At 54.1% G+C, this 24940-nt stretch overlaps 1 protein-coding gene across 1 annotated transcript in view; it reads left to right on the forward strand.

Annotated features, from left to right (window-relative positions):
- RPH3AL (rabphilin 3A like (without C2 domains)) overlaps nucleotides 1–24940 on the forward strand; it is a 114522-nt gene that overhangs the window by 42965 nt on the left and 46617 nt on the right. Inside the window, 1 exon segment of the mRNA XM_087854669.1 lies at nucleotides 15678–15764. Coding sequence (XP_087710795.1) covers nucleotides 15678–15764 — 87 coding nt within the window.

Genomic DNA, 24940 nt, shown 5'->3' on the forward strand with positions numbered 1-24940 from the left:
ATAGGCAGCAAAGCTATCAAAGGGTGCAAAACAGAATGACAAAGAGGTGGGTCTTCGGGGAGGTTCCTTCCAGAGGCAGATTTGGAGGAGGGAATGTGTAGTGGGTTGGAGAGCCTGTTGGACGCTCAGTTATCCAAGTAGCAATAAGGAGGGCCTGAATCAGAGAGGAACAACCAGGATGGAGACTTAAAAGACAAGAGTTGTAAATAACAAAAGCTGCCAGTGACTGAGAGCCCACTGACTTACCAGCCACCCTGGGAGGTCATGATACCCACTTTGCAGGTGAGGAAACAGGTGTGTGGAGGTTAGGCCCCTCTCCTGGCCACACGAGGGTCAGTGCCAGGGTCTGACGGCCTTGTCCGGCTGCTAGGCTTGTGCTCAGGGCCCGGCATGCTGGAGCAGGCCTGGGGAGACCGGTGGGACTGGTTGGGGCATGTTGGTGCAGATGGGACCGAGGTTCCTGGGGGTAGCCATGTGGACCGTGTGGTCTGTGGGCAAGATCCCAGGCCGCAGCATTTAAAGAGGGACCCTGGAGGGACATGAGCAACCCCGAGGTGGATGTGGGGGGGAGGGGGAGGCGACGGAAGTGACATGGGAGAAAGTGAAGGTCTGGATTGAGTAGAAGACTCCCACCACATGCGGCATGGTGGGAGGGTAGGGGGAGAGCTGTTTTCTCCCCTCGAACCTGCCTAAATGACTTATCCAGGGACATTTCTGTGACTTGTTGTCCCCACGTGGGTGTCATGCTTTTGAAGCGTCAGGGCCTCTCTGTACAGCAAATGAACCAGGACGGGTCACTGGGCACCTGCTACGTACAGTCAGGTGACCCAGGTGTGATGGGGGACACATTGAGAAGGATTGATCCATATAAATGTCAGGGAAGCTGCCCAGTAGGGTGTTGGGGGGCAGAGGACGTTGGAGAGAGCTGGGCCTCCAGGGAGGGGTGGTTGCCCTCAGGGTTGAGCTGCCCTCAGCTCTGAGGTGGCACCACCTCGTCCTCCTGATTGTCCCTTGTGGGCCCACCTTCAGCCACCAAGAGCTCAGGGCTTTTGTGCTCTCTCGACAATGCCCCTACTTGGGCTTCACCTTGAGCCATGACCGCCAGAGCCTGCGCCCCCAGCTCCCAGAGTGTTTCCAGAACTGTGGAAACGGGTTGGGCACCTTGGAGCCTACTCCAAGCGTCCTGCGGACCCTGCCTCTGCCCCACTGCTCTCCTGCACCGGGGACCCCAGAGCTGCAGAACACTCGATCAGGGGTCCATACCCTTTTTTTTTTTTTTTAAGATTTTATTTATTTATTTGACAGAGAGAGAGAGACAGCCAGCGAGAGAGGGAACACAGGCAAGGGGAGTGGGAGAGGAAGAAGCAGGCTGCCAGTGCAGGAGCCTGATGTGGGGCTCGATCCCAGAACCCTGGGATCATGCCCTGAGCCGAAGGCAGACTCTTAAAGACTGAGCCACCCAGGCGCCCCCCATGCCTATTTTTGTACAACCTTTGAACTAGAATGGTTTTTACATTTGTAAATGGTTGAAAAAAACCAAAAGAAGAATATCTTGTGACACATGAAAGTTACATGAAATTTAAGTTTCAGTGTCCGTCAAGTTCTGTTGGAACAGGCTCCGCCCATTCATTTACATATGGCTACTTTGGCTTGACAGGGGCACCATTGGCTAATTACGACAGACAGCCTGAAATGTTTACTTTTCTGGCCTCTTACCAAAATAGTGTGCCACCCTTGTCCTAACCTGTTGGCCCCCACCTAGGGTGCCAGGCCACTGGGAAGTGAGAAGGGGTGTGACTTCCTTCCCCTCTCCGCTGTGTGTTGTGGGGGGGCTAGGGTTATTGCTGGGGCTCCAGAGTATTAAAGGGTTTAGTAGGGTAGCCTCCCCTTATTTGTATTGGTTCTCTTCTAGAATTTTTCCCCCCTGGAATTTTAAAAAGTACTTTTCACCATTGCATAGAAGTGAAGACCCCTGGCTTCGGGCCGCCTGGGTTTGCCTCCTCCCTTTGGCAAGTGGCCTCCCCTCTCTACCTGTTTCCTGACCTGGAATTAAAGACTGGTGATAGCACCTACCTCGCGAGGGTGGGAGGGGCGGAATGAGTGAAGGAAGGATATGGTAAGATCTTAGAAGCACCTGGCATACGGTAACTGCGCAATAATTCTAGAAATCAAACAATACAGAGCACGTGAAATTCAACTCCACATCCCCATCCTTCGCAGCCTGGGTTTGTCCTTCTGCACTCTTCTGTCTCCACACGCATGCAAGTGGGCCAGGTGTGTATACATATGTAACTTTAAATGGGATTATAATATACTCTTCATAGTTTCCCTTTTTTTCCCCACATTTTTTTCCACTTAATAACATCAAAGATACCCCCTTCGGGTCTATACGTGGAAATCCAGTTCCATCTGCAAGAGCTACAGGATGTGAGAGAATTTTTCACACTTCGCTGTGGCCCTTCTCTTCCAGGCTGCTCACACACCCCCCCTGGGGGTCAGGACTGTGGGGGACACCGGGCCCAGCCCTCTCACCCCTGTCCCCGTTAGGTGTGGCCTCTTCCTCCAGTCCCACCTCTCCTTCCTCTGCTCAGGCTTCCCCCGCGCACACGCGTGTGCACACCCACGCCCCCCCCCCATGCCTGCAATGCAGTCGGGAGCTGTGGGTCAGGTTCTTTCCCGGAAGGGAATCCGAGGATGGACATAGCTAGTGGGGCGCGGCGGGGGCAGTGGTGCCTAAGTCTGTCGGTGGGAGCCGTCCGCATCTGTGTCAGTGGTACCGGCCTGCTCTGCCCGCACCTGCAGCCGGGGGACCCGCAATCAGGAGAGCCCGCTACAGGCGCAGCTCTGTTCTGATCCCCCCTGGGGACCCTGGAGCAGCATCCCTTCCCCACTCCCAGGCCTCGGTCTCCATCAGGCAAGAGGGTCTCTCGGGCCTTTCTAGCACTTTCCTTCTGTGACGCTCAGACTGCATCAGCCTTTGCAGCATTCCCGCCCCAGACCTGCTCCCCAGGGGCCTGCGCCAGCCTCACAGATCATGGAGCAGCAGCTGAGAGCTAAACCTCGTTTCTCAAGCCTCCAGAACGCAGGTGGGCTTGTTGTTTTAAAGCCGCTGTCAGTTTATTTCCCAGTGTGCTTTGGCTCAAGCTGTGGTCGCGTCCCTGTTGTCTCAGCGGGAGGAAGCCAGTGTGGGGGCTGGCATGTGCTTCTGAGAGCCCCTCTGCCTCTGATGTTTCTCTGACGTCGCATGGCCCTCACAGCCCCCCTCGGAGGTAGGTAGGCAAAAGGCAGTGATTATACCCATTTTCCAGATAGAGAAATAGGCTAAGCAAGAACTACTGTCACCACTTGGTTCAGCACTTTGCCCACATATACTATGGGAAGTAGAGAGAACCAAAGACATGTAGGAGACCCCAAAGGAAGGTGGTGTCTGGTGCCAGCTTGCCAGTGGGGTACCCAGGCAACTAAGTGCCTTGCCCCTAGAGCCGGCTATCGTAGGGTGCAGTGCCCAACCCTAGCACCCCCCCTCCTGAAGCCTGGGGCCTTACCCTGGTTTGTCACACCCTTGAGGTATCTGGGTGGCTGGACATGTGGGGGGGTGTCGCTGGGGGCTGTTGAGTGGTGGACCAGAGTCACTGTGAGGCCAGCGCCTCACTGAGCGGGCAAAGGCTTCTCTGTAGGCTTGGGTTGGGGTGTCGGGGACCGTGGTTGGGCCTCTTCCCTGAGGACACCTGTCTAGCACCCGTTGGGCCCCTTGCCATCCGGGCTCAGCGGCTCCTTTCCTGGGTCTGCTCAGTGTAGCTTTGCGAGAACGTGGACAGCAGGAAGCAGTGTTGGCAAATCTGTTTAGTGGCTGTTACCAGGAACTGTAATTTTGTGCTGCCTCTTGTCCTGTGTTGTGGTAAATAACAGATAATGACATTTCCAGTCAGTGGTGTGGCCCTCACCTCTCCGGCTGCGCCCTGCAAGCTGCCACACTTCGGAGGGCCTGCGATTCTTCATCGCTCTCCAGTGGCCTCTGTTTTTCCTTTTACGACATTTCCCTCCCGGCCGTTTGCTGCTCACTGACCTTAACTCGAGGTGGATTTAGCCAGTTCTCTGTTCCCCCACGGGGACGGGAGGGGAGGGGGGGACACAGGGCACGTCTCCTGCTGAGGGGAGAGGGGGGAGCTGCCTCTCCTGCGGCTCCCATTAGGCTGGGCTCCCAAACCGAGAAGGAACCAGGCCTTTCTCAGAGACAGCTTGGGAGCTCCGTAACTTCCCTTCCAAACCCTTTCCTCACCCTTGTCATCCCACCTTTTGTGGGAGGCATGACTCTCCCAGGTGCCAGATGGAGAAGCTGAGGAGAAGCCGAGGGCTGCCAGAGACCCCGCCTGTCTAGGAACCACCCCTGCCTTGCTGAGTTTGCAGGTGCAGCCGGGAGTGTGGCTTGGGCCCTCCGGGGAAAGGGGCCCGAGCACCCAGTGCCCCTGCAGAGCCTCCCCACCCAGCTCCAGACTGCCTGTAGCAGAGTCTCATTCGCTTTCCAGCGCCTTCTCCGCTTCTCTGCTCGGTCATCTTGCTCGGGTGTGGCCAGCCTGCCGCTCCCTGCTGCCTACGGAGTAAAGTCTGACCGCCCCCACACGGGATCCAGGCCTTCAGCCCATTCCCTGCGCACAAGCGGCTGACTTCAGCATGAATGAAACACCCGGGCTGGGGGTTCTGAGCCTGAGGGTGGGGCCTGGCTCCCCCTGGCCCAGACCGGTCACCGCTCTCCTTAGCGCTCTGTTCCTGCTTGTCACTGGGGCCCCTCCTTGATCATTAGTGCGGCAGCTCCTGGAATGTTTTGAAGCCCTAGGGTGTTTGTCTAGTCTGCTGTATTTTTCAAGTTTAAAAAAAAAAAAAATCAGTTCCAACAAAGTATTATTTTGGCTTCAGGGATGTTTACTTTGTCCCAGCACTGGAGGGAGAGGTATTTTCACATAAACTGAACTTTTGAGAGTTACGATAATCTTGTAAAGTCAGAGAAGGCAGTGCTGGCCCCATGGACAGTTGGGGCTCCCTAGGGGCTGGAATCTCCCAAGCTGAGTTGGTGGGGGCAGGGATGGGGGGATGGGTGGGGTCTCCTGACTTGAACCAGGGGGCGATTGGTGCTGACTTGGCTTCTGGCGGACCCTGACCAGCCATCCCCAGTCTCCCCAACCCTTCCTGTTTCCCAACCTGGTCTCCTTGGCCAAGCAACTTGAGTTTGTTGGATGGCTGGCAGCTGCGGTCCAGCTTCAGGCCCCATGGTCGTGCTCCGGGTCCCCTTCTGCCTCCCCCAGGTGCTGGCCCCCATGGCAGCCCCTTGCCCTTCTGTGCTCTCCCTCTCCACCAGCTCCATCCCTAAGACTCCAAGAGTTCAAGTTCCCTTCAGACTAAACAAACATTTATCGAGAACCTGGGGCACCGTCCAGGCTCTAGAGCTCCCTCAGGGAACGAGGCAGGCGAAGCCTCAGCCCTTCTGAAGCACCTTCCAGGGGTGGTGAAATCGGCAGACAGCACACAGATCTATACAGAAAGGTCACTGATCTACAGGCCCTCTCCCCTGCCCTTAAGTTCCCCAGCTTCAGCCCTCCTTCCTTGTCTGTTGCGTGGCCTTCGTCCCCAGTCCTGGTCCTGTGTATCCACTACCACTGGGCAGCTCTTGCAAGGGAGCCCACTCACACTGCAAATAGCGGCATGTCCAAAGCCGACGATCCTGCCTGACCCTCACTCCGCCCTGCTGACTTCACCACCACACATCCTGTCGTCCACGCTAGCAGCCTCAGAGTGACCTGGAGTCCTTCCTTTGCCTCACCTCTCTTACCCAGCCAGGAGTTGGAATTCCATAGGAATTCCTGGAATGTTCTGGAAAAAGAAACTTTGCTGCGAACATGGAGGATAGATCCACCAGGAAAGTGACTGAATCGCTCAGCAAAGGCACTTTTTCTGAAGCCCAGATCCGATGTGCCCCTCCTGTCCCCAAAACCCATGGCGTCCCAGCCGTGCAGCACTCTGTGCTTTGGCCCCTCCCTCCTCTCCCAGCCGACTTCATGCCAGCGACCTGCCAAAGTTGAGCATGCGAATGTACATGATGCCCTTTTTCTCCAAGGAATCATAATCTTAGAGGGGGCAGTCACGGGAGAGACAATTTCGATATGAGGCAGTCAGCAGTCTAGAAATGTCTACTCATTGTGGAAGTGCACAGAGGGAGAGACTAGTGCTTCGCTGGGGGTAAATCAAGGAAGGAGCCTTGGAGGAGGAGACATGCACGTTGTACCCGAAGGATACACAGAAGTTTGCTAGGCATGAAGCAAGCCTGGGAAAAAGCTTGGAAGCATGGATGAACCGAGAGTGTTGGGAGCAGACAGAGAGGCTGAAGAGTTAGGGAGGCGCTGAGGAGCAAGGCTGTCAGGTGTGTGTGCATGTTGTCTTCTCTCTCTGCCCCTCACCTGGAAGCCTCGCTGGGCTTGCAGCCTGGTCCAGGACCTGGGGGTAGCAGGGCCTTGGGAAGTGTTTCCTGAGTGCTCTGGACCTGCATTAGCCCTGGTCTGCAGCTAACGTTTCTGCCCACCAACTTCTAGGGAAAGGGATGGTGGAGGCTTAACAGGAGCCTCTTGCCTTGCCTTCCCATGGAGATTTCAACTCTTCCAAACGTGGGGCTGTGACTTCAGTGTCCTTGGGGTCAGGCCCACACCCTGGTCACCTGCCCTGGAGCCATAGCGTTTCTGAGCTAGGGTCTGTTGGGCAGACCTGGCCAAGGGCTCCTTGCGTGGCCAGCGCTGACCACATCAAGCATCCCCCCCCCTCCAAGGTGCGGCTTTGTGGGGCCCCCGAGGAGCCAGGCTTACTTGTGGCCATGAGTTTAGGGGGTGTTGAGGGGCAGGGCATTTTCAAGATACTGGATGTGAGAACCAAAAAAAAAAAAAAAGATCCAGTCTCTTCTTCAGCTGTGGTTCTGAGAACCAGGTTCCTTTAATAGAACCCGAGCCAAATTTCTACCAGGTGGCAGATGTGCCTCCCAGTGAGAAATCATCTGTGAGAGGCCTGGGCTTCTGGAAAGCGGAGGGTGATGGCGCAGCCATGGCTGGGCTGAGGGAGGCTGGAGCCGGCTTTGGGACTTTCAGTTGCTTGTGTTCATGCTCCTGGCATGGCCAGTGTCTGTCTGTCCCTTTCCTGGGCCCTAGAAGCATCCTTCTTAATGAGCGGGGTCCTAGAGGGCCATGGGTGAGAGGCAGCACCGGGACTGGGATCCCAGGCTAGCTCTCCACTTCCCTGTGTGACCCGGACAAGTTCCCGAAGCTGTCTGGCCCCACGCCTGTCATTGTTAAATGAATAATCCGTGTAAAGCGCTCATGCCGTGCCCAGCACACGGTACTACGTGTTATATAAGCTTCTGCTTTTATTATTATGGACCTGGGTCCCCACCCTGACTCTGCCACTTCATTGTAACACGAACTGGCCAAATCACCCAGCATCTCTGGGCCTCCCATCCCTCATCCACAACATTCAGATCATAAACCCACCCTCGCAGGGCTGTTGCGAACATAAACGAGATTGAATGTGATGATGATAATGTGTGTGGAGCGCTGAGCAAGGGGCTGGGCATGGAATAGAGTGGCTATTGTCGTTATTATGAGCTGTAATTCTAAGTAACCACGCAGCAGGGAGCAAGATGGATGGAAGCCGGCTCCCTCCACCACCTGGGCCTTTCCCTGCCCTCGCTCCCTCCTGACAGAGCAGAGCTGGAGGGCCACAGGCCGCTATGTGACATGGCACTCCTGGGATACCATTGGCTAGAGCCTTGTCCCCCAGGGTCTCAGATGGAGCCTGCTGGACCTGCGGCTGGGAGTCTGGGGGACAAGATGTCCTCAGCCACGGCTCAGGGGCTGTCAGTTCCAGGAACCCAGGCTGGCAAGCCAGGTGCAGAAGCAAGGAGTTCTTCCCCTGGGCTGGAAGGAGCTAATCAGGGCTCAGGGATTCTAGTTGCAGGACTTGTCAGAGCCAAGCAGGGGAGAAGCAGACTGTGTTCAGAGCTTATGTAAAGTTTGATGGTGGAACTCCATCCACCATATATTCCTTCTCCCTCAGCTGGTTGGCTCAGTGACAAGTGAGCCCTGAGTGCACACCAGGCCCAGGAGATTTTAGGGAGTTGTATTTAGGGACCCTGATCGAACCGTTCTCAGAGGAGTGGCAAGTTCTTATACGTGCTGTTTTCCGTTTGTCTGGAAAAGAGGCAAAAATCAGACACAGTCTCTGATCTGAGAGGTGATACTGAGGATAGGCAGGACCAGGAAGAGTTAGCATCCGCGCACCTCCCCTCCCCCCACCAGCCTGGCAGCTCCATCTTGCCCAAAGTAGGCCATGACCCCGTCAGACGCGCACGGTGGGACACGAGCACAGAGATGACCCAAAGCCTCACCCAAGCACGATTTCTTATCCTGCGCTCATGAATGTTAATAATCCAGACCTGCTTCTGATGCTTTTTCGACCCCCGTCTCTACTGGGGGCTCAGTGCTCACTGGCTGGAGTGAGGTGTTTTGGAAGCCAGTCCTGAAATCGGCGGTGCTTCCTTTCAATTGGGAGAGGCATCTGGGGTCGGGGGGCCAGGGGTGGCTGATGGCCAGATGTCAGTGGCTCATCTGGGGGCGGGGGTGGGCCTGCTTAAAGCTGGCCGTGCAGCTTCCCGGAAGCCTGGGTGAGGAGGGGAGAGCTGGCCCTGCATGGTCGTGCACCTGCCACCCACAGCCAGGGTGGAGAGAGCTGGTGTGTCCGTGGCCCAGCGTTACGGAGGGAAGCACAGAGAGAACTGACTTCCTTCTCAGATTCTTCTCCTGTTGCGTCCTGGCTTCTGTCTCATATGGAGCAGCAGGTGGCCGGCGTTCTTAAGGCTGCACGTCTTTGGGCCCGAGTGACTCGGTACTTGCAGGCGGTCAGGGCTGAGGTCAGTGTGCCCCCAACCCTGCTGGTCCCCAGGCTGTGTCCTGGTAAATGGGAAGGAGGCGGCGCCTGGCTGTGAAATCTCCCACCTGAGGCTTGACCTAGTCCGCAGTTCTGGAGGGGGGGTCGGCTCAGCTGTCACTTGGGGGTGAGGGTGGGGGTAAAGGCTTGGATAAGTGTCTGTCTGGGAAGCCACTATCTGGGCTCAGATAGCATGGGGTTCCCATCCCAGCTCCCTGTGGCCAAGTTCCTTAACCTTAAGCCTCAGATCCCTCATGTATAAAGTCAGGACAATAATACCCACCTCCTAGATTATTATGAAAATTAATAAGGTTCTACATAAAACACCTAATTTGGTGCCTGGTGTAGCATAAGTGCTCAGCAAAGTGTATAAATGTTTGTAATATGTACATGGGTATCTCAGCGATCCGAAGCCACTTGGCAGCGGGACCTAGGTTCCAGATACAGAATCTGTGGAGCCAAGTCCATCCCCAGCCCCTGCACTCTTGGCCCGTGGGGGCTGGTGAAGCCCCTCCAAACCTGGCTCATGTCTCCAAGGGTGAGCAGGGCTCAGCCTATGATCTGGGGGGTCAGGGACTCAGTGACACCATCTGGGAGAGCCTGGGGGATGAAGCTGATGATCTACGTTTGAGCCATAGTCAGCCACGAAGTCCTATCTCGTGCCTGTTTGCGTGCATGCTTTCAGCTTCTTGAACCCATCCGGACGCACAAAAATCCAGATCTGGTCAAAAAATGAACTTGGGGCCAGTGATTTCCCAAAGCATTTAGCATAGGCTTCCTTTAAATAGGAATTCTGCTTATCCATTGAAAATAGATTTTGACTTAGCACAGCTTGATTTACATTTGGGGCGCCATCCTTCCATATATTTTTCTGTGCATATATTGACTCCTAAATAGATACAGGCTCTCATACATATTTATGTGGTAAGGCATCACACTATGCATACTGTTTAGAACGTGCTTTTTAAATTTAATTTATTGTGAGTGTTGCTCCATTTCAGTACGAATACAGCTTTGCTGTGACTGTGTTCACTCTTTTTGATTTCCATCATCAGCATTTTTATTGCTGCATAGCTTTCCCCAAAACGCGGTCTCTCGCGCTGGCAGCAGGTGTGGCGTGAGGGGCGCGCTTGCGGGCTTGCTGCTGCCATGGCTCTGCGCAGGTGCGGCAGGCATTCGGGCGGGGCCTGGCTGGGGGCGGGGGCAGGTCGGCCGGCTGGCCCCTGCGTGGGCGGCGCAGCCGCGTGGGTCCTCACGAGGGCGCCTCACCTACCAATCACCCTCGGACGATCGGAACTCTCGGGAAAGTCCTTTTCTAGGTGAGTTTTGCCAGTTCATAAACTCCTCCGTTCGGTGGGACACTCACGGAGGACAAGGGGTCATGCCTCGTGCGTCCCCGTCCTTCCTAGCACAGAGCCTTGCATCCAGTAGCAAAGGTTTGCCGAATTGAATAACCGAGCAGTTTTAGTGAGCCATTGTCAGGATTCATTTCTGCAGCGCAGCTACACTTTCTGGCTCCCTGCATGGACACTTGGGCGCATTTGCGTCTTTCTGCTTGACTGAGCATCGCAAACGAGGCTTTCTGTGTGATGACTGGTGATGCCGTGAAGCCCCCCGGGCCTGTCGAGGGCTGTGTGGCTGTCTCCCGCTTGCTAAATGCTCCCAGACCTCTGCTCCTGGGAGGTGTTGGAGTGTGTGTGCCCGGCGGTGTCACTCCTGCCCGCGCTGGCCCTGCGCCCCCTCCCTTCTCCTAACGCAGCGGCGTGGGGACCCCCACAGAGCATGGGTTCTCCCGGGGGCTCACAGTGAGGAGGTGAAGGCCTGGCCTGGGCGTAAAATGCTTGAGCTCGGTGCATGTGGCCTCACAGACCTTCTTGTACTTCGGCTTCTTGGCTGTTCTGTGGGAAGGTGGTGTTGGATTGCAGGGCGGGGGCTTCGGGGAGTAGGCGGGTAACCCAAGCGGCCCGGGTGATGAGGATGTTGAAGAGGGCGCCTGATCCGACCGTGGAGTGAGTCTGCACACACAGGTGGCCTGCAGGATGTAGCCCTGGGGAAGCAAGCAGAAGAGGTCATGTGGAGGGTGGGGGACATATCCCGCCCCCCCGCCCCCACCCCTCGTCCGGACCCCCGGTGTCATTTCCTCTGTGACTGGGCCGGCCTGGATTCACGCCCCACACCCTGAGTGTGAGGCCCACCGGGCAGCAGTCCTACCACCTCAGACACTGCCCCACGTCCGGGCTCTCCTGTTGCCCTGCTGGTGAGCATCACGTGGTGTGGACGGGCTCGCACCCCGGCTTGTGCAGCACACTGTTTCCTGTCCCTGCGTGTCCCGTCTCCCAGACAGACCGGCACATTCTGGGAAGGACCATGTTTTGCCTTCTCAATGATACTCAAAGTATCTGTATTTATTCATTCATTCATTCCACAAATATTCATTGTGCTGGTCACTGGAAACTGGAAAGTGAACAGAAATAGACATGGCCTCTGACAGCCTAGCAGAGGCAGTGATAGTCACCGCAGAAATGAGAGTAAAAAGGCAAGAGGACAAGAGGAGGAAAAGAGGCACGAGCCTCTTGGAAGCTCCAATGGAGTAAGAGGTCAGGGAAGGCTTCCTTGAAGAAGTGGTGCTTTTTGCTGAGTTCTGAAGGATGCATAGGTTAACGATGAGAGAGTGTGGCCAAGTGTATCCCAGAAAGAGGGAGCAGCATATGCAAAGGTCCCGTGGTGGAAGAAGCAAGTGAGGACCAGGGACTGAAGGCAAGCCAACATGGCTAGATCTCAGAGCAAGGACAGCAAGGTGGGGGGGGGGGGTATGAACCGAGGCAGACGAGCAGGCATGACACACCATGTAAAAGCAGGTGGTCTTCATCCAGAGAACAACAGGAAGTCTCTGGAGGCTTTTAAGCTGGCAGGGACGGGAGAAATGACATGATTAGATTTGCATCTTGAAAAGATCACTCCTGCTGCTTTGCCGGGAACCAACTGGAGGCTGGCCAAAGTGGGGGTGAGGACATGTGCTGGGAGGCCACGGCGCAGGCCGGGCACTGGAGATGACCGCAGTGTGGACCTGGGGGCGGGGGGGGGGGGGTGACAGTGCAGGTGAGATGCGGAGTTCTCGGCGATGGGTTGTTTGGTGGGAGTGAGGGAGGGTGAGGACCAAGGATAATTCTGGGTTTGGGCCTGTGTGATGGATGGGTGCTGGCACCCTTCGCTGAGACAGGTGTGCGGGAAAGAACTGCGGTTGTTGCTGTTCTTTACCACACAGTGTGCAAGCACTTTCGTGAAGCACCTCCCTCGATCCCCCCAACAGTGGGAGTCTGCCTGTTACCGCCATTTTACAGGCAAAGAAATGAGGCTCAGAGAAACAAGTCCAAGGTTGCGTCTGTATGCAGATGGCGCTTTCCTGCTCCAAAGCCTGTGTCCTGTGCCCTGAGCCACCCCCTCTGAGCTGGAATACATATTTGCAAAAGGAGGGCCTGGAGGGGAAGAAGAGAGAGCACATGCAGGCTGCAGGCCTGGAGCTTTGCCGCTTTTGCTCAGAGGCAGAAGCTAGACTATTGTTTAACGCCCACACAGTTCCAGGCTGCAGGAAGCAAGAGACAGCCAAGCCCGAAGCCGGTGCTCACTCCCCTGGGGCAATTCCGCTCAATGGAAGCCCATCTCAGACCCGGAATAAGGGACCACCCCAGGCCCCGAGACTGCCCCTGACATAATGGTGCAGTGTTTCCTTTGCACCAAGTCAATATCATGGCTGACTTGCCTTCTCTGTCCCTGGCTTTTTCAAATGCCACCTGCCTAATTTTCTTTATTGGAACCTTGGAGCAAAGACCAAGCCCATAAGGAGAAAAGGCTCATTATTCTCTTATTGATCCAAGATTTAATAGAGCAGCGATTGTGTATCATTTGAACTGGAGCATGTTAACTTTTTGCTGGCTCGGATTCCCAAGCAGAGACACTGTAGGCCCATGAAGACGACAGAGAGGTGGCGAGAACTGGGGGCTCCGCCAGTGATGGCTGGTAGCCTGAAAACAGGCTTGTGCATGGGCTGGGGCAGGTGGCCTGCTGTGCTGTCCTATCCCCCACAGGACAAGAGGCAGAGGGGACATTTGGGACATGCAAATGTCCTGCCCTCCAGACTGGGAATTGACCAACAGCCTTTGACCCAGCCTCTGGAGGGCGACTGATCCGTGCCACTCCTGTCCCCAGGCTGGGCGGGTCTGCGTCCCGTGGTCAGTGGGGAGAAGACAACACAGCTGTTCCGCGCTCTCTCCTAGTTTCTTGCATTGCCCCCAGCAGCACAGATGTTCATTCAACCAGATATTTATCGAGGGCATGTGCCTGCCCACACTCCCAGCCTCACTTCCAAGGGTTGGCTCCCGGAACCCGCGTTGGGCAGCTGATGAGCAGAGTGGCTGCTCCCCCATTCCCAGCAAAGCCTTCTCCCAGCGTCATCGCGCGTTGCCTTCTCTGCCTGTTCAAGAGGCATCAGCCACACTCCCGGGGACACGAACCAGCTCCCTGGAGAGCCATGGGCACCAGCGGGGCACCTGGGCCGGGGAGGGAGTTATCTAGCTCTCCTGAGGTCTGGAGGAAGGGAGCCTCCTAAATCCTGACTGTCCCCAGCTAGCTGGGGGACCTCGGGCAGTCTTGAACACTTCTGAGCCTCAGTTTCCTCATCCTTATAATAGAGATCCTGACACCCCCCGTTCCTACTTTGTCACCACGGTCTCAGTGCGTGGCACCTGCCATTGTCCAGTAAATGGTAGTAACTGGCCCTCTATCCTCTCGTTATTCCTCGTACCTTCATCTCACTGGGAGGGGCAGAGTGAGCTTGGAGAGCGAACCGCCATCCTACCCGCTAAGCAGTAGGAAAATCTCGCCTCGCTGGGAGGGCCACACTTACTTTCACACATGTACCATTTATACAGGATGGTGGGAATTAGCAAGGAAAACAGCCAACTGGCTTCAGGGCTTCCTTCCTCTCTCTTTACCTCCAGCAAGAAAGGCCCACATTGGGTTTTTCAGAGATCCACCTTGTGGGCTTATGGGAGCCCCTGTCCTCAGGGTAGAATGGTTGTTGAGAGGGGTAGGGAGAGTCCCCAGACCAGGTCAGGGATGGCAGCTTCTGGGAGACAGGCCGCGGGCCCCTGGTGACACTAATCCCCAGCCTGTCACACATCCCAAACCCAGGCCTGGTACAGAAGTGGCCGTTCTCCTCCCCCTCCGAGGGACCATGGGAGCCCAGAGAGAGAAGAGCAGAGTAGCGAGCACTCCAGACAGCACTCGCTGACCCCTTCCCAGGTGGACTGCATCCCCAGACACCCCACGCTCAGGGCCTTCACAAGAGCGGGCAAGGGGCCCCAGCTGTGACTGGGATGGACTTCCTTCCAGCCCAGACAGACGAAAGCTTGAAGCAGGTTGCATTTTATTTGGAGAAATAAAAGTGACATTTCTCATACCTGAGTGTTGAATGGTAGCAAATGTCTACCCCCCCCCCACACACACGCACAGTATCCGAGCTTTCCTTCTGCCGAGAGCCGGCTCCCGCCTCCTGCGGCGCTGGGCTCAGCCGCCTGATCAGGTGGTGACGACATGCTCTGGGAAGCCAAGTCGGTGACATTTCCCTCTCCGAGGAGAATGTGCTCCTTGCTCAGTTGGCAGCCTGCAGAAAAGACCATGCTACAGATCTCACCTTCCCTGGGCGGCGGGAGGCAGGAGAGAGCCCCCAGCCTGGCAGGGACCGGACAGCTTCCACGTGGTAGGATGGATCAGCCAGTGGGACAGCTCTCCGCGGAGGACGCGCGGCCGCTGGCTCGTACCCTGCCTGGGTTAGCCAGAAGCAGGTCTCAGCCCCACGAAGTCCCCCTCTGCCTCCCTGCGGATTTCCTCGGGTCTTGCCCACCCTCGCTTGTTGCTGTGTATTTCGGAGAAGCGAGATGTGGGTGCAGAAGTCAGGAATTCAGCAACACTGTAGAAGGAAAAACACTGCAGAAACTGGGTTCGGGCTACTTAGGCATCACGAGAAAATTACATAACGGCTCCAGAGTCAGACCTGAGTCCATTACTTACCTGCTGCGTGAACTTGGGCAAATTTTCCAACTGCTCTGAGCCCCGGGTTGCTCACCTGTGAAATGGGCCTCATACTTACACCGTAGGGTTCCCAGAATCATTCCGTGGGCTACGGGATGGTGGCACAAAGCCATCACTGGTGTTTCTCGCTAGATCATCTTCTCACCTAGTCAGGCACGCATGTGAGCTTTTTGTGCCGTTATATACAAGCGTGTGTGTTCTTTGTTGAGTAATATCGTGTCCTGCCCATGTTACCAGGTATCGACACAATCTGCTAAGTCAAGGCTACATCATGTTCTGTTCTGTCTGCCTGGATCTTCTTCTGGTATCGGGCGTTTGGGTTGTTTCCAGTTCTTTGCTGTGGAAAATGGTGCAGCTGTGAATGTGAACCAGCTTCTTTTTTTCTGTGACCCTAACAGAACGTAATGGGGGTTATATCGTGGCGATCCACAGATGGGTGCGTCCGTTGTGCCCCAAAGCCAGCTACGGATTTTAGGTGATCTGTGCCCTCTGAGTCACGTACCCTGCTGGTCTCAGGCAGACACCATTCCCTTGGAAGATGCCAGAGGGTTCCTTGGCGATCTGCTCAGCCCCTCAGCTGAGGAGGAAGCAGCTGAAGGGCTCACGTTCCCGTGTCCTCTCTCTTGTAGAAAGTCTGCACCAAATGCGGGATCGAGGCCTCCCCCGGCCAGAAGCGGCCTCTGTGGCTGTGTAAGATCTGCAGTGAGCAGAGAGAGGTAGGACGCCTGGGGGCGACAGGTGGGGGGGCTGGGGCGGGTCTGAGCACGCTTGCAGTTGGGGAAATTCGTGGCTGGTCGCTGGGAGGGCCTTCTCTAAATGCCAGGAGGGCCTACCAAGGATGGCCAGGGAGGAGGGTGGGGGGGGCTGGCCTGCCTGCTTGCCTGTTCCGCGGTGCAGAGGGGGCAGTGGGCCCTGGTTCTGCTATGCCCGGAGGCTGTGGTTTCGGTGGGAAGTCCCTCACCCTGAGCGTAGGTGCGGGGAGCATTTTGTGCGAGGCTATGGTTCTAGTAATAGTAATGGCTGTTCTAGGCCGAGTGTTTACTACGCGCCCCGCTCTGCGCTAAGCGCTTTACGTATCTCAATCCGTTTCATCCTGGCACAACCCCATAGGCGGGTGCTGTGATTATCCCCTTTTACTGGTGGAGAAACGGAGACACGAGAGGTGAAATAACTTCGGGCACAAGGCTAGTTGGTGGGAGAGCTGGAAATCAAACACAGCCGTGGTCTGCTGTGATGATGCCACCCCAAGTCCGTTCTGGTACAAAGTTTCCATACTTGTAGTTCTGACCCCATTTTAGGAGAAGAAATCAAGGCTCAGTGAGTTCTCTGAGGCAGTCACAGAGAGGGGGCTCGAGCCGCGTCTCCTAACCCCAAACCCGGGGCTCCCTTCACTGTACCAGGATCGGGGCTGAAACAGAGGATGTTGGCAGGCAGCTTCTCTCTGTGGAGGGTCACGGGGCAGGGATCGTGGTAACAGAACGAGCTGGGCACAAGCGAGCATATGCCTGGTTTTCCAGATGTGGATTTTTTTTTTTTTTTAACTTATCTCTCTTGGCAACTGATGTGGGCTTTTGATCCGAGGATCCATAAAAGGTCTTCAGTTACGGGAGATTTTCAGCCATGCTGTCCTTGAATATTCTCTCCTGCTAAGGCATGTCTCCTCTTCTGGAAATCCTGTTGGATACATTGTTGAGCCTCCGTCCATCCTCCAGAAGCTCCCAACAGCACACGCGCTTGCTTGCTTTGCTCTTTTCTTTTCTTTTCTTTTCTTTTCTTTCTTTCTTTTCTTTCTTTCTTCTGGAATACTTTCTGGGTAGAATCTTTAGTTCACTAAACGCTGGGACTATCTCCCAACTGTTGGTTTTGTCCTCTGTCTTTCTCAGTGTCAGCTTTCCTCGGGTGTCTTGGAATTTGGGTTTGTACGCTCATCTTGAGTGGGAGTCAGTCTGTCTCCCTGCCCACCACCTCCAGCCAGCTCTCCTTGCCGAGGGGTCTTGCGTTTCCTCCACCCAGGTCCTGGGTCCCCACCCCCACGCCCCCGCCAGTGCAAAGCCGTGTGTCTTGGGTTAGTGATGGGTAGTATGTCCGCAGTGACGACGGGATCATGCCCAGAGCTGAGCATCACCGGCTTGGGCAGGGAGGCCGTCTCTGCTTTTTTCAGCCTCCTTCCCCAGGTGGGAAATCCCTTTCCCAGCTCCCATTTTCAGGGGCTCTGGCTGTGGTGCCCCATCTCTCAGGTGGCACTTTTAGTCCCCGTACCCAGGAAGGCTAAGCTCCCAGCTGCCTCCACGTGCTTCTGGACCCAGAGCTCAGCAGGCTGTGCCTTCGGCCCCTCAAAATGGTAACGTTTGGAGTCTCTGATCCTTCGAGATAGATATATATGTAATATATCGTATTTTTAAACACAGCTAAGTTTTCTTGCTGTTTTTAGAATATTTTCATCTGTCGCAGCTGTGTTCTTGGAACAGGGAAGGTCCTCAGAGTATGAACGAACATTCTGTCTTGCTTGGAGTTCTCCAATTTCTCACGCTGAAAATGAGGTGAAAGCAGCAGTTTGCCAGAGGAGCTGCGGGAATTCAGCAAGGTCCTTAAAGCCTATAAAGTGCACAAAAGGTCTGGCTTGGAATAGGTGCTTCGTAATGTCAGAGGCCTCCCTCTCACCCAGCCAGAAATGCCCGCTTTGAGCCTGAGGCCCTTCCGGTCTTCGGGGCTCCCTTCTGAGACGCGGGTACCCACTGCCACGAGAGAGGAGACTCCTTCCCAGGGCATCTGTGGCAGACACTTAGCAGGATGAAATGACGGTCACCCCCAAGCCGTGGGAGGACAGAGAGGAAGGAGCTGTCAGGGAAAAGGAGGTGGAAGACGAATTTAGCAAACGTAATGACTTAGCGGAGCACTCTGGAGGCAGCTGCCCCTGGCCAGCCCCCCTCCGGTCGCCCTCACACCCCCCTAACCGTCCTGAGCGGCCGCGTGCAGGGCCCACCCCTGGCCATCCTAATCTCCAGAGCGCTCCGGTGCCCAGAAGAGTCCAAAATAGCTTAGGATGAATTTTCTTATCTCTTCTAAGGCAAAGAGTATAAGGCTGTGCGGTATGCTATCAGTTTGTCCTTGAACTTCTAGAGCCTGTACGACCTAGCAGGATCAGGAGCGCTCCTGGTGCCCCCTCCGCAGCTCCAGGCGCGGCGCGGGCAGTTGGGAGGTGTGGACGGCCGTGACAGTGCGCGTCTAGGAGGCCGCGGGCCTGGGGGGGCCACCCCCAGGTGCTGCGTTTTCCCGCCTGCCTTGGGGGTGGGAGAGTGACAGGGTAATTGGTTTGCTCATGCCTTTTTGTCTTAGAAAAAATCATCTAATCACAACAAAGAGATAGTTAAATAGAAAGAGCATTTAAAATGTCGTTTTAAGTGCCACACAGAGCTGGTTCTGCGCCCGTGATAAAATGTGGAGTTCTGTCCTGCGGCCGAAGCCACATCCTGACGGGAGAGCCTGAATCCTGTGATGGAAACTCATACCACTGTGCCCAGATGCTCGGACCTGTCTCTCTTTTTGACGCTTCCCTCCTGTCGTCTCTGGCTGTAACTGTCCGGATTGTTTTCTGGGTGCTGGTTAAAGGCCCCTGGGGCTGTCAGGTTGGCGCTGCTGCCTGCTCTGGGAACCGCACCAGTGCGGCGACCTGAACTTCAGCCCCGATCGAATGCCTTTATCCGCTGGAGCACTCAACACATACTTACCGAGCATCTTCTGTGCGCCAGGCAGAATAGCTCTTCTCCGGGGAGACGGAGACCCCAGACGTCGTAAATCCTGCCATGTCACAGATGGCGACGGAGGGCTCGGGGTAAAGGGGAGGGTGCTGGGAACGCGGGGGTAGCTGCTGTATTTTGTGTGGCAGTCAGGGAAGGGCTCACGGATGAGATGACATTTGAGCACATTATGTGGCTCTGTGATTGGACAGTATTCCGAGAGGAGGGTACAGTGAGTGCAAAGGCCCTGAAGCAGGTGGTCCTTGGTAGGTTTGAGGAACAGCCCGGAGGCCGTGTGACTGGAAGAGGAGGCCAGAGACGCGGCAGGGGTCAGAGCGTGTTGCTCCATGTAGACCGTTGTAAGGACTTTGGCTTTCGCTCTGAGTGGAAGGGGGAGCCCTTGGAGGGTCTTGAATAGAGGAGAGACGTGACTTGAATCCTCTCCCTGTTTTTAAAGGATACTCTGGCTGTTGTTTTGAGAATAAATTGTGTACTATAATGTCAGAGTCAGTAAGATGGTATTTCATCTCTCGTAGCCAATATTACCCCAGATATTTAAGTTCTTAGCTGTTGTTACTCTTAGAAGTTTTCATTTTAATTTTTTTAGATTTTTAAAAATTTATTCATTTGAGAGACAGTGTGTGAGTGAGAGTGCAAGCAGCGGGAAGGGGCAGAGAGAGGGAGAAGCAGACTCCCCGCTGAGCAGGGAGCCCGACGTGGGGCTCGATCCCAGGACCCTGGGATCATGACCTGAGCTGAAGGCAGACGCTTAACCAACTGAGCCACCCAGGTGCCCCTATTGTTTTTATTTTTAAGTAATCTCTATCCCCAACGTGGGGCTCAAACTCACAACCCCAAGATCAAGAGCTGCACGCTCCACCCACTGAGCCAGCCAGGCGCCCCAAAGTTTTCATTTTTTTTAAACATTACATACATTTTACTCTTTTCTGATTATGAAATTAATATGGATTATTGACATTTACAGTGTATCAAAAAGCATAAAGAAATACACACCCCCAACTGAAAATCTTATGATCCCAGAGACAATCAGTGCTAACATCTTGGCATGTTTACTTCTGATCTTTTTTCTGCCTTTTTTCTCTATATTGTTGAACCTATGTTTTAAAATTGACATATCGGGGCGCCTGGGTGGCTCAGTCGTTAGGCGTCTGCCTTGGGCTCAGGGCGTGGTCCCGGCGTTCTGGGATCGAGCCCCACATCGGGCTCCTCCGCTGGGAGCCTGCTTCTTCCTCTCCCACTCCCCCTGCTTGTGTTCCCTCTCTCGCTGGCTGTCTCTATCTCTGTTGAATTAATAAATAAAATCTTTAAAAAAAATTGACATATCATAAGTAGTTTTCAGCATAATCAGTAGCTCTTTGTAAACCTTCTGTCAGATGGCTGCTTCTGCTAATTTAGGACATCCAAGCTATTTCCTTTTTTCCTTCTTACTAACAGCCGTAGCATGTACCTGTACACAACTCTCTGCCTACATTCTAAATTATATCCTCAGAATGGATTCTTGGAAGGGAAAAATAAACACCAGCTTTTATGTTCCCTCTTTTCTTATAGACCTTTGAGTTACTACTTTTGATTTATCCCATAATTAGCTGGTATATAATTTTATGTAATCGTAAATAAGGGCACATGGGCGGTATGTTTTCTGAGTATTTTGCTATCTAAATAATAACTCTTGCCTTTATTTTTTATTTTTTTAAAGATTTATTTAGTTATTTATTGAGAGAGAGGAGGGGAGGGGAGGGGCCGAGGGGAAGGGAGAGAGAGAATCTCAAGCCAACACCCCGCCCAGCACAGAGCTGGACTCAGGGCCCGATGTCAGGACTCTGAGATCATGACCTGAGCCAAAATCAAGAGTCAGCCTTTTAACCAACTGAGCCACCCGGGAGCCCCAATAACTCTTGCCTTCATACAAAAAAGACAACTTGACCGATAGAATTGATGATACTCTTTCCCACTCTAAATTCTGTGGATTTGCCCCTGTTGTCTGCCAACCGCATGTGGAAAGAATCACCATGAGGGAGAGTCAGAAAATTAACAACTAGGATTGGTGTCCAGAGAATGGGAGAAAACAGAGAAACTAAAAGAGATACAAATATGTTTTTTTAAATTAGTGAAGTAGATAAGGAAGAGAAACCACATCAAACAAGCAGGACCTTTGAAAAACGAACCAGCAGATTTGAAAAAGAACCACTGAACCGTTTTCACTTCTAAAAATGAAAAATGTTATTAATACATTTAAAAACGCAGTTGAACTGAACTTCGGTAATTTTCTAGAGCAATAAACCTCGTCATTCCTGTTAACAGCCACACGGGTTTCCTTATCATTTGCTTCTTGTTTTTCATTTTTGATCCCTGGTTGGTACCCCCAACAGCCTGGAGTTCCGAGTCCCTATTTCTGCTGTACCACCTGTCGCAAATATGTTTTGGGGACCACACAGTACTTTCCAACTTGCTGCCACGTGAGCATTGGATCTCCCTGCTCCCCACCCCACTCCCGTCTCCATTCCCCCCTTGAACAGGCACACGCTCTAGTCACTTCCCTGATTTCCTTGTTGGCAAATTAATAAACTCGGACGTGGGTTCAAGATTTAAAGAACCAGAAGCGGGGGAGGGCGCCTGGGTGGTACAGCTGGTTGAGCGTCTGACTCTTGGTTTCAGCTCAGGTCATGATCGCAGGGTCTTGAGGTCAGCGTCAGGCTCAGCACCGAGTCTGCTTGGGTTTCTCTCTTTCTCTGTGTCTCTCCCCTCCACTCTCTCTCTCTCTCTAAAATAAATAGATAAATCTTAGAAGAAGAAAAAAAGGAAAGGAAAAGAAAAGAAAAACCAGAAGGGGGACTGAAGCAGCCCTCAGTAGGCTGGTTCAGTGGCACATCAGGCACCACCGGAGAGCCCCGAAGGGGACCTCGTGAGCCGGAGGACTGTTTTGAGGGTGCAGCTGAGCCTCCGAGGAGATGAAGCCCGTGAAGGCAAAACTGAGAAAAAGAGAAGGCGGGATGACAAGATACAGTGCACAACAGAGAGTGTTTTCACGGCAAGCACAGACATGGGGGAGAAGTCGGAAACCAGACTTTGCTTTTATTCCTCTCTGCATTACCTGGAGGTGTTATTTATATACGTATAGGGAAATTAACAGTTTTGTCTGGGCGTGCCTAGGTCATTTTGGTCTTTGTCTAGAACAGGCATACCTGGATCTTCGACTCCAGAAAGCGTGTCAGTTAGGTTTTTGCTTATTGCTTTGTTCTCAACTATTCTTGTCTCTTCTTGGGGCCACTTTTCATTTGAAGGGTGCATTTCCGTTCTCTGTCTTCTGTATCCATGCTCTTCTACCAGATCATTTTCAACCCCCCCATTCTGAAAAACCTTAAAGCTTTCCTTCCCCATCACTGATTCCTTTCTTGGGGAGGGGGTGTGACGTTGGAGGTTTCCCGTGTTCGTCTTGGCGCGTGTGCCCGGAACGTGCCCCCGGCCACCTTCAGACTCTGTGAGTGCTACAGACTCAGGGTGCACCTGGGGCAGCACGGGCGCTGCTCACAAGCCCTTTCCTTTGTCCGGGATTTCACTCCACGGAAGGGGCACCGTGCGTCTCCTGTAACCTGGCCTTCTGGCCATCGGGACTAGGAGGGAGGGAGAAATCTGCAGGCCTCCTTTGTTCTTCCCGCCTGTCCCTGCTCTCCCACTGCTGAGCCTTCAAGAAGCTCACCTTCCCAGATGCCGCTCACGATGCCAGCTCCTTCCCACACCTGGTTCTCTTCTGGGAATCTGTCTCCCAGCGATAAAGACAGGGTTGGGAGAGGAAGGACAGCTCCTCCGTGGCTCCAGAAACCCCCAGACGGCTGTCCAGGGGCTTCGGACCCTTGTCTCCTGATCCCCGCCAGGTGGGCCAGTGATGTGCTTCCCGTCCGGCCCACTCTTTCGTCAGAGGGGAGACCAGCTGTACGTAGGCTGACCGTCAGAGTCTTCCTTTGCTGCTGTCCTTGTGCCCTTTCTTCACGCGCTTTCCTGTGTTAGCGCAAGGTTAGGAGGGGGCTGCGTCAGGGGCTTCCAAACACATGACGCTGCAAGCCGGAAATTATTTCATTTCTTGTTTAGCCTTTAATCCCGATTCATTAAAAAAATACAGTGACTCACTCAAAGTTATACTGTAATCCATGGAAAAGTTAATTAGACTCTAAATTCCCCAGGATTCTAGAAACTATTCCTCTAGCCTCTTTTTAGAGGCTGTAGCTTTGGAGTAAGTCTTCTTTGAGGATGCAGGCAGTCTCCGAGGGGGCTGAGTAGAAAGGGGAGAAGACCAATTTGTAAGCAATTGAAAGCTGATTAATACAATTAGAGCGTTTGCTTTGCCTTCCCAGTTTCGCTCTGCATCCTGATTGTAACTCAGCGGAGTCCGGGGGCTGCACGGACACTTACTCTGATTCCTGCAGTGCTCTGCATATAAAAGCTGCTTGGGAAATGTTTGCTGATTGAAAGAGACGTCTGCAAAAAAGGAAAGCCAGTTCCCTGTTCAGATCACTTCAGAATGTTTTCCCAGTAGGGTGTTTTTGATTTCCCCGAAGTCTCATCACAGCTGGCCCTGGCTGGGGTCCCACATGGATGCCCATTGGTTCTGTGTCTGTATTTTCACCTCCTGGCCCCTCTCTCCTGTTTGTTGATTGACTGAAAGAGGAATTTCTGAAGTAGGAAAGTGGCTTCCCACGGTGGTCTTTAATCATCTCTAAATTGGGGTGCCTGGGTGGCTCAGATGGTTAAGCATCTGCCTTCCACTCAAGTCCCAGGATCGAGCCCTGCATTGGGCTCCCAGCTCAGTGGAGAGTCTGCTTCTCTCTCTCCCTCTCCCCTGCTTGTGCTCTCCTCTGTCTCTCGCTCACAAATGAATAAATAAAATCTTTAAAAAAAAATCATCTCTAAATTGCCTAGCCTGGAGAGGGTCCACCTTGGCACAGGCCTGCAGGAGGCCAGGAGAAGCAGGGGCTTCCTCAACTGCAAGCCAGCGCCCGTGGGAAGCGGCCGCACCAGCCGAGCCCAGCCCCCCTGTGGCACCTGCCTCCCAGGCGGGCAGCCCGCGCTCACTGCAAGCTGCCATCTGCTTCCCCACGCTGGTTCTCTCCCGGTCCTGCTGTTACTTGCAGTTTGGATTTTTGCTGCAAACAGCTTTGCCAGAGGGCCCCCTCCGGAGGCCCATGAGTGCGCTCAGGAGTGGGTGGCTGGCACTCGAGCAGGCAGGCGGGCGGCTGCTTGAGGGCCCCGCCATCTGCGTCTGGCTCTGGGCTGCTGTCACGGCGTCCCAGGGGGACCCGGATGGCCATACTTCCTCAGTGTGTTGGTCACCTCCCACACTCCGTGGCTCTGCCAAGCAGACCGTCAGTGCAGGCTCCTGGCCTCCCACACATGTGGAAGTGGCAGGAGGAGTAGGGTCCTGGGGCCCACCAGCCCCCCTTCCTCCTGTGGGGGGGGCAGAGCTGTCTCCCACCCATTTCCCTGCCCCTTATTTGGGGTGCCTGCCTATGGCTGTGTCTGTGCACTAGAGAACTTTCCTCTCTGAGATGCTACCCAATCCAAGAGGACTTTCTCACCACTGTGCTCCAGTCCACTGGCCCCGTTGTCCTGCCCGTGCGCGCCGGAGGAATGCAGTCTGGCGTTGAGTATGGATGTTAACCGAGCACCCGCTGTGGGCCAGACCGCGAATGTCTAGCTTCAGCCTCTCAGGAGCCTGGTGAGGCACTCATTATTGTCCTTGTGTGACAAATGGGGAAACTGAGGCTTAGAGAAAGGAGGTCACTTGCCCAAAGACGCCAGGTGGTAATCGATGGAGCCAGGGGTTGAAGCCAGGTGTGTCTGCCTCTAAAGCTCCTCATAACTCAACTCTCCGTTCGTTCGTTCGTTCGTTCTTTCATTTATGCGTTCAGCATTGAGGAATTACTATGTGCTGGGTACTACTTTAAGCCCTTGGAAAATAGCAGTGGACAAAACAGCCAAATACCTGTACCTTGAGTTTACATTCTAGCAGGGGCTAGGGGAAGAGAGAGGGAACAATGAACATAACCAAACTAATCGATAAGTAAATTATATAGGCTGTCAGATTCTGAATGGGAAGAAGAAAGAGTAGAACAGGGCCAATAATCAGGAGTGGTGGGTGC

Source organism: Ursus americanus, chromosome 23 (assembly GCF_024610735.1).
Source record: "Ursus americanus isolate L20-20 chromosome 23, mUrsAme1.1.p, whole genome shotgun sequence".
Taxonomy (NCBI): domain Eukaryota; kingdom Metazoa; phylum Chordata; class Mammalia; order Carnivora; family Ursidae; genus Ursus; species Ursus americanus.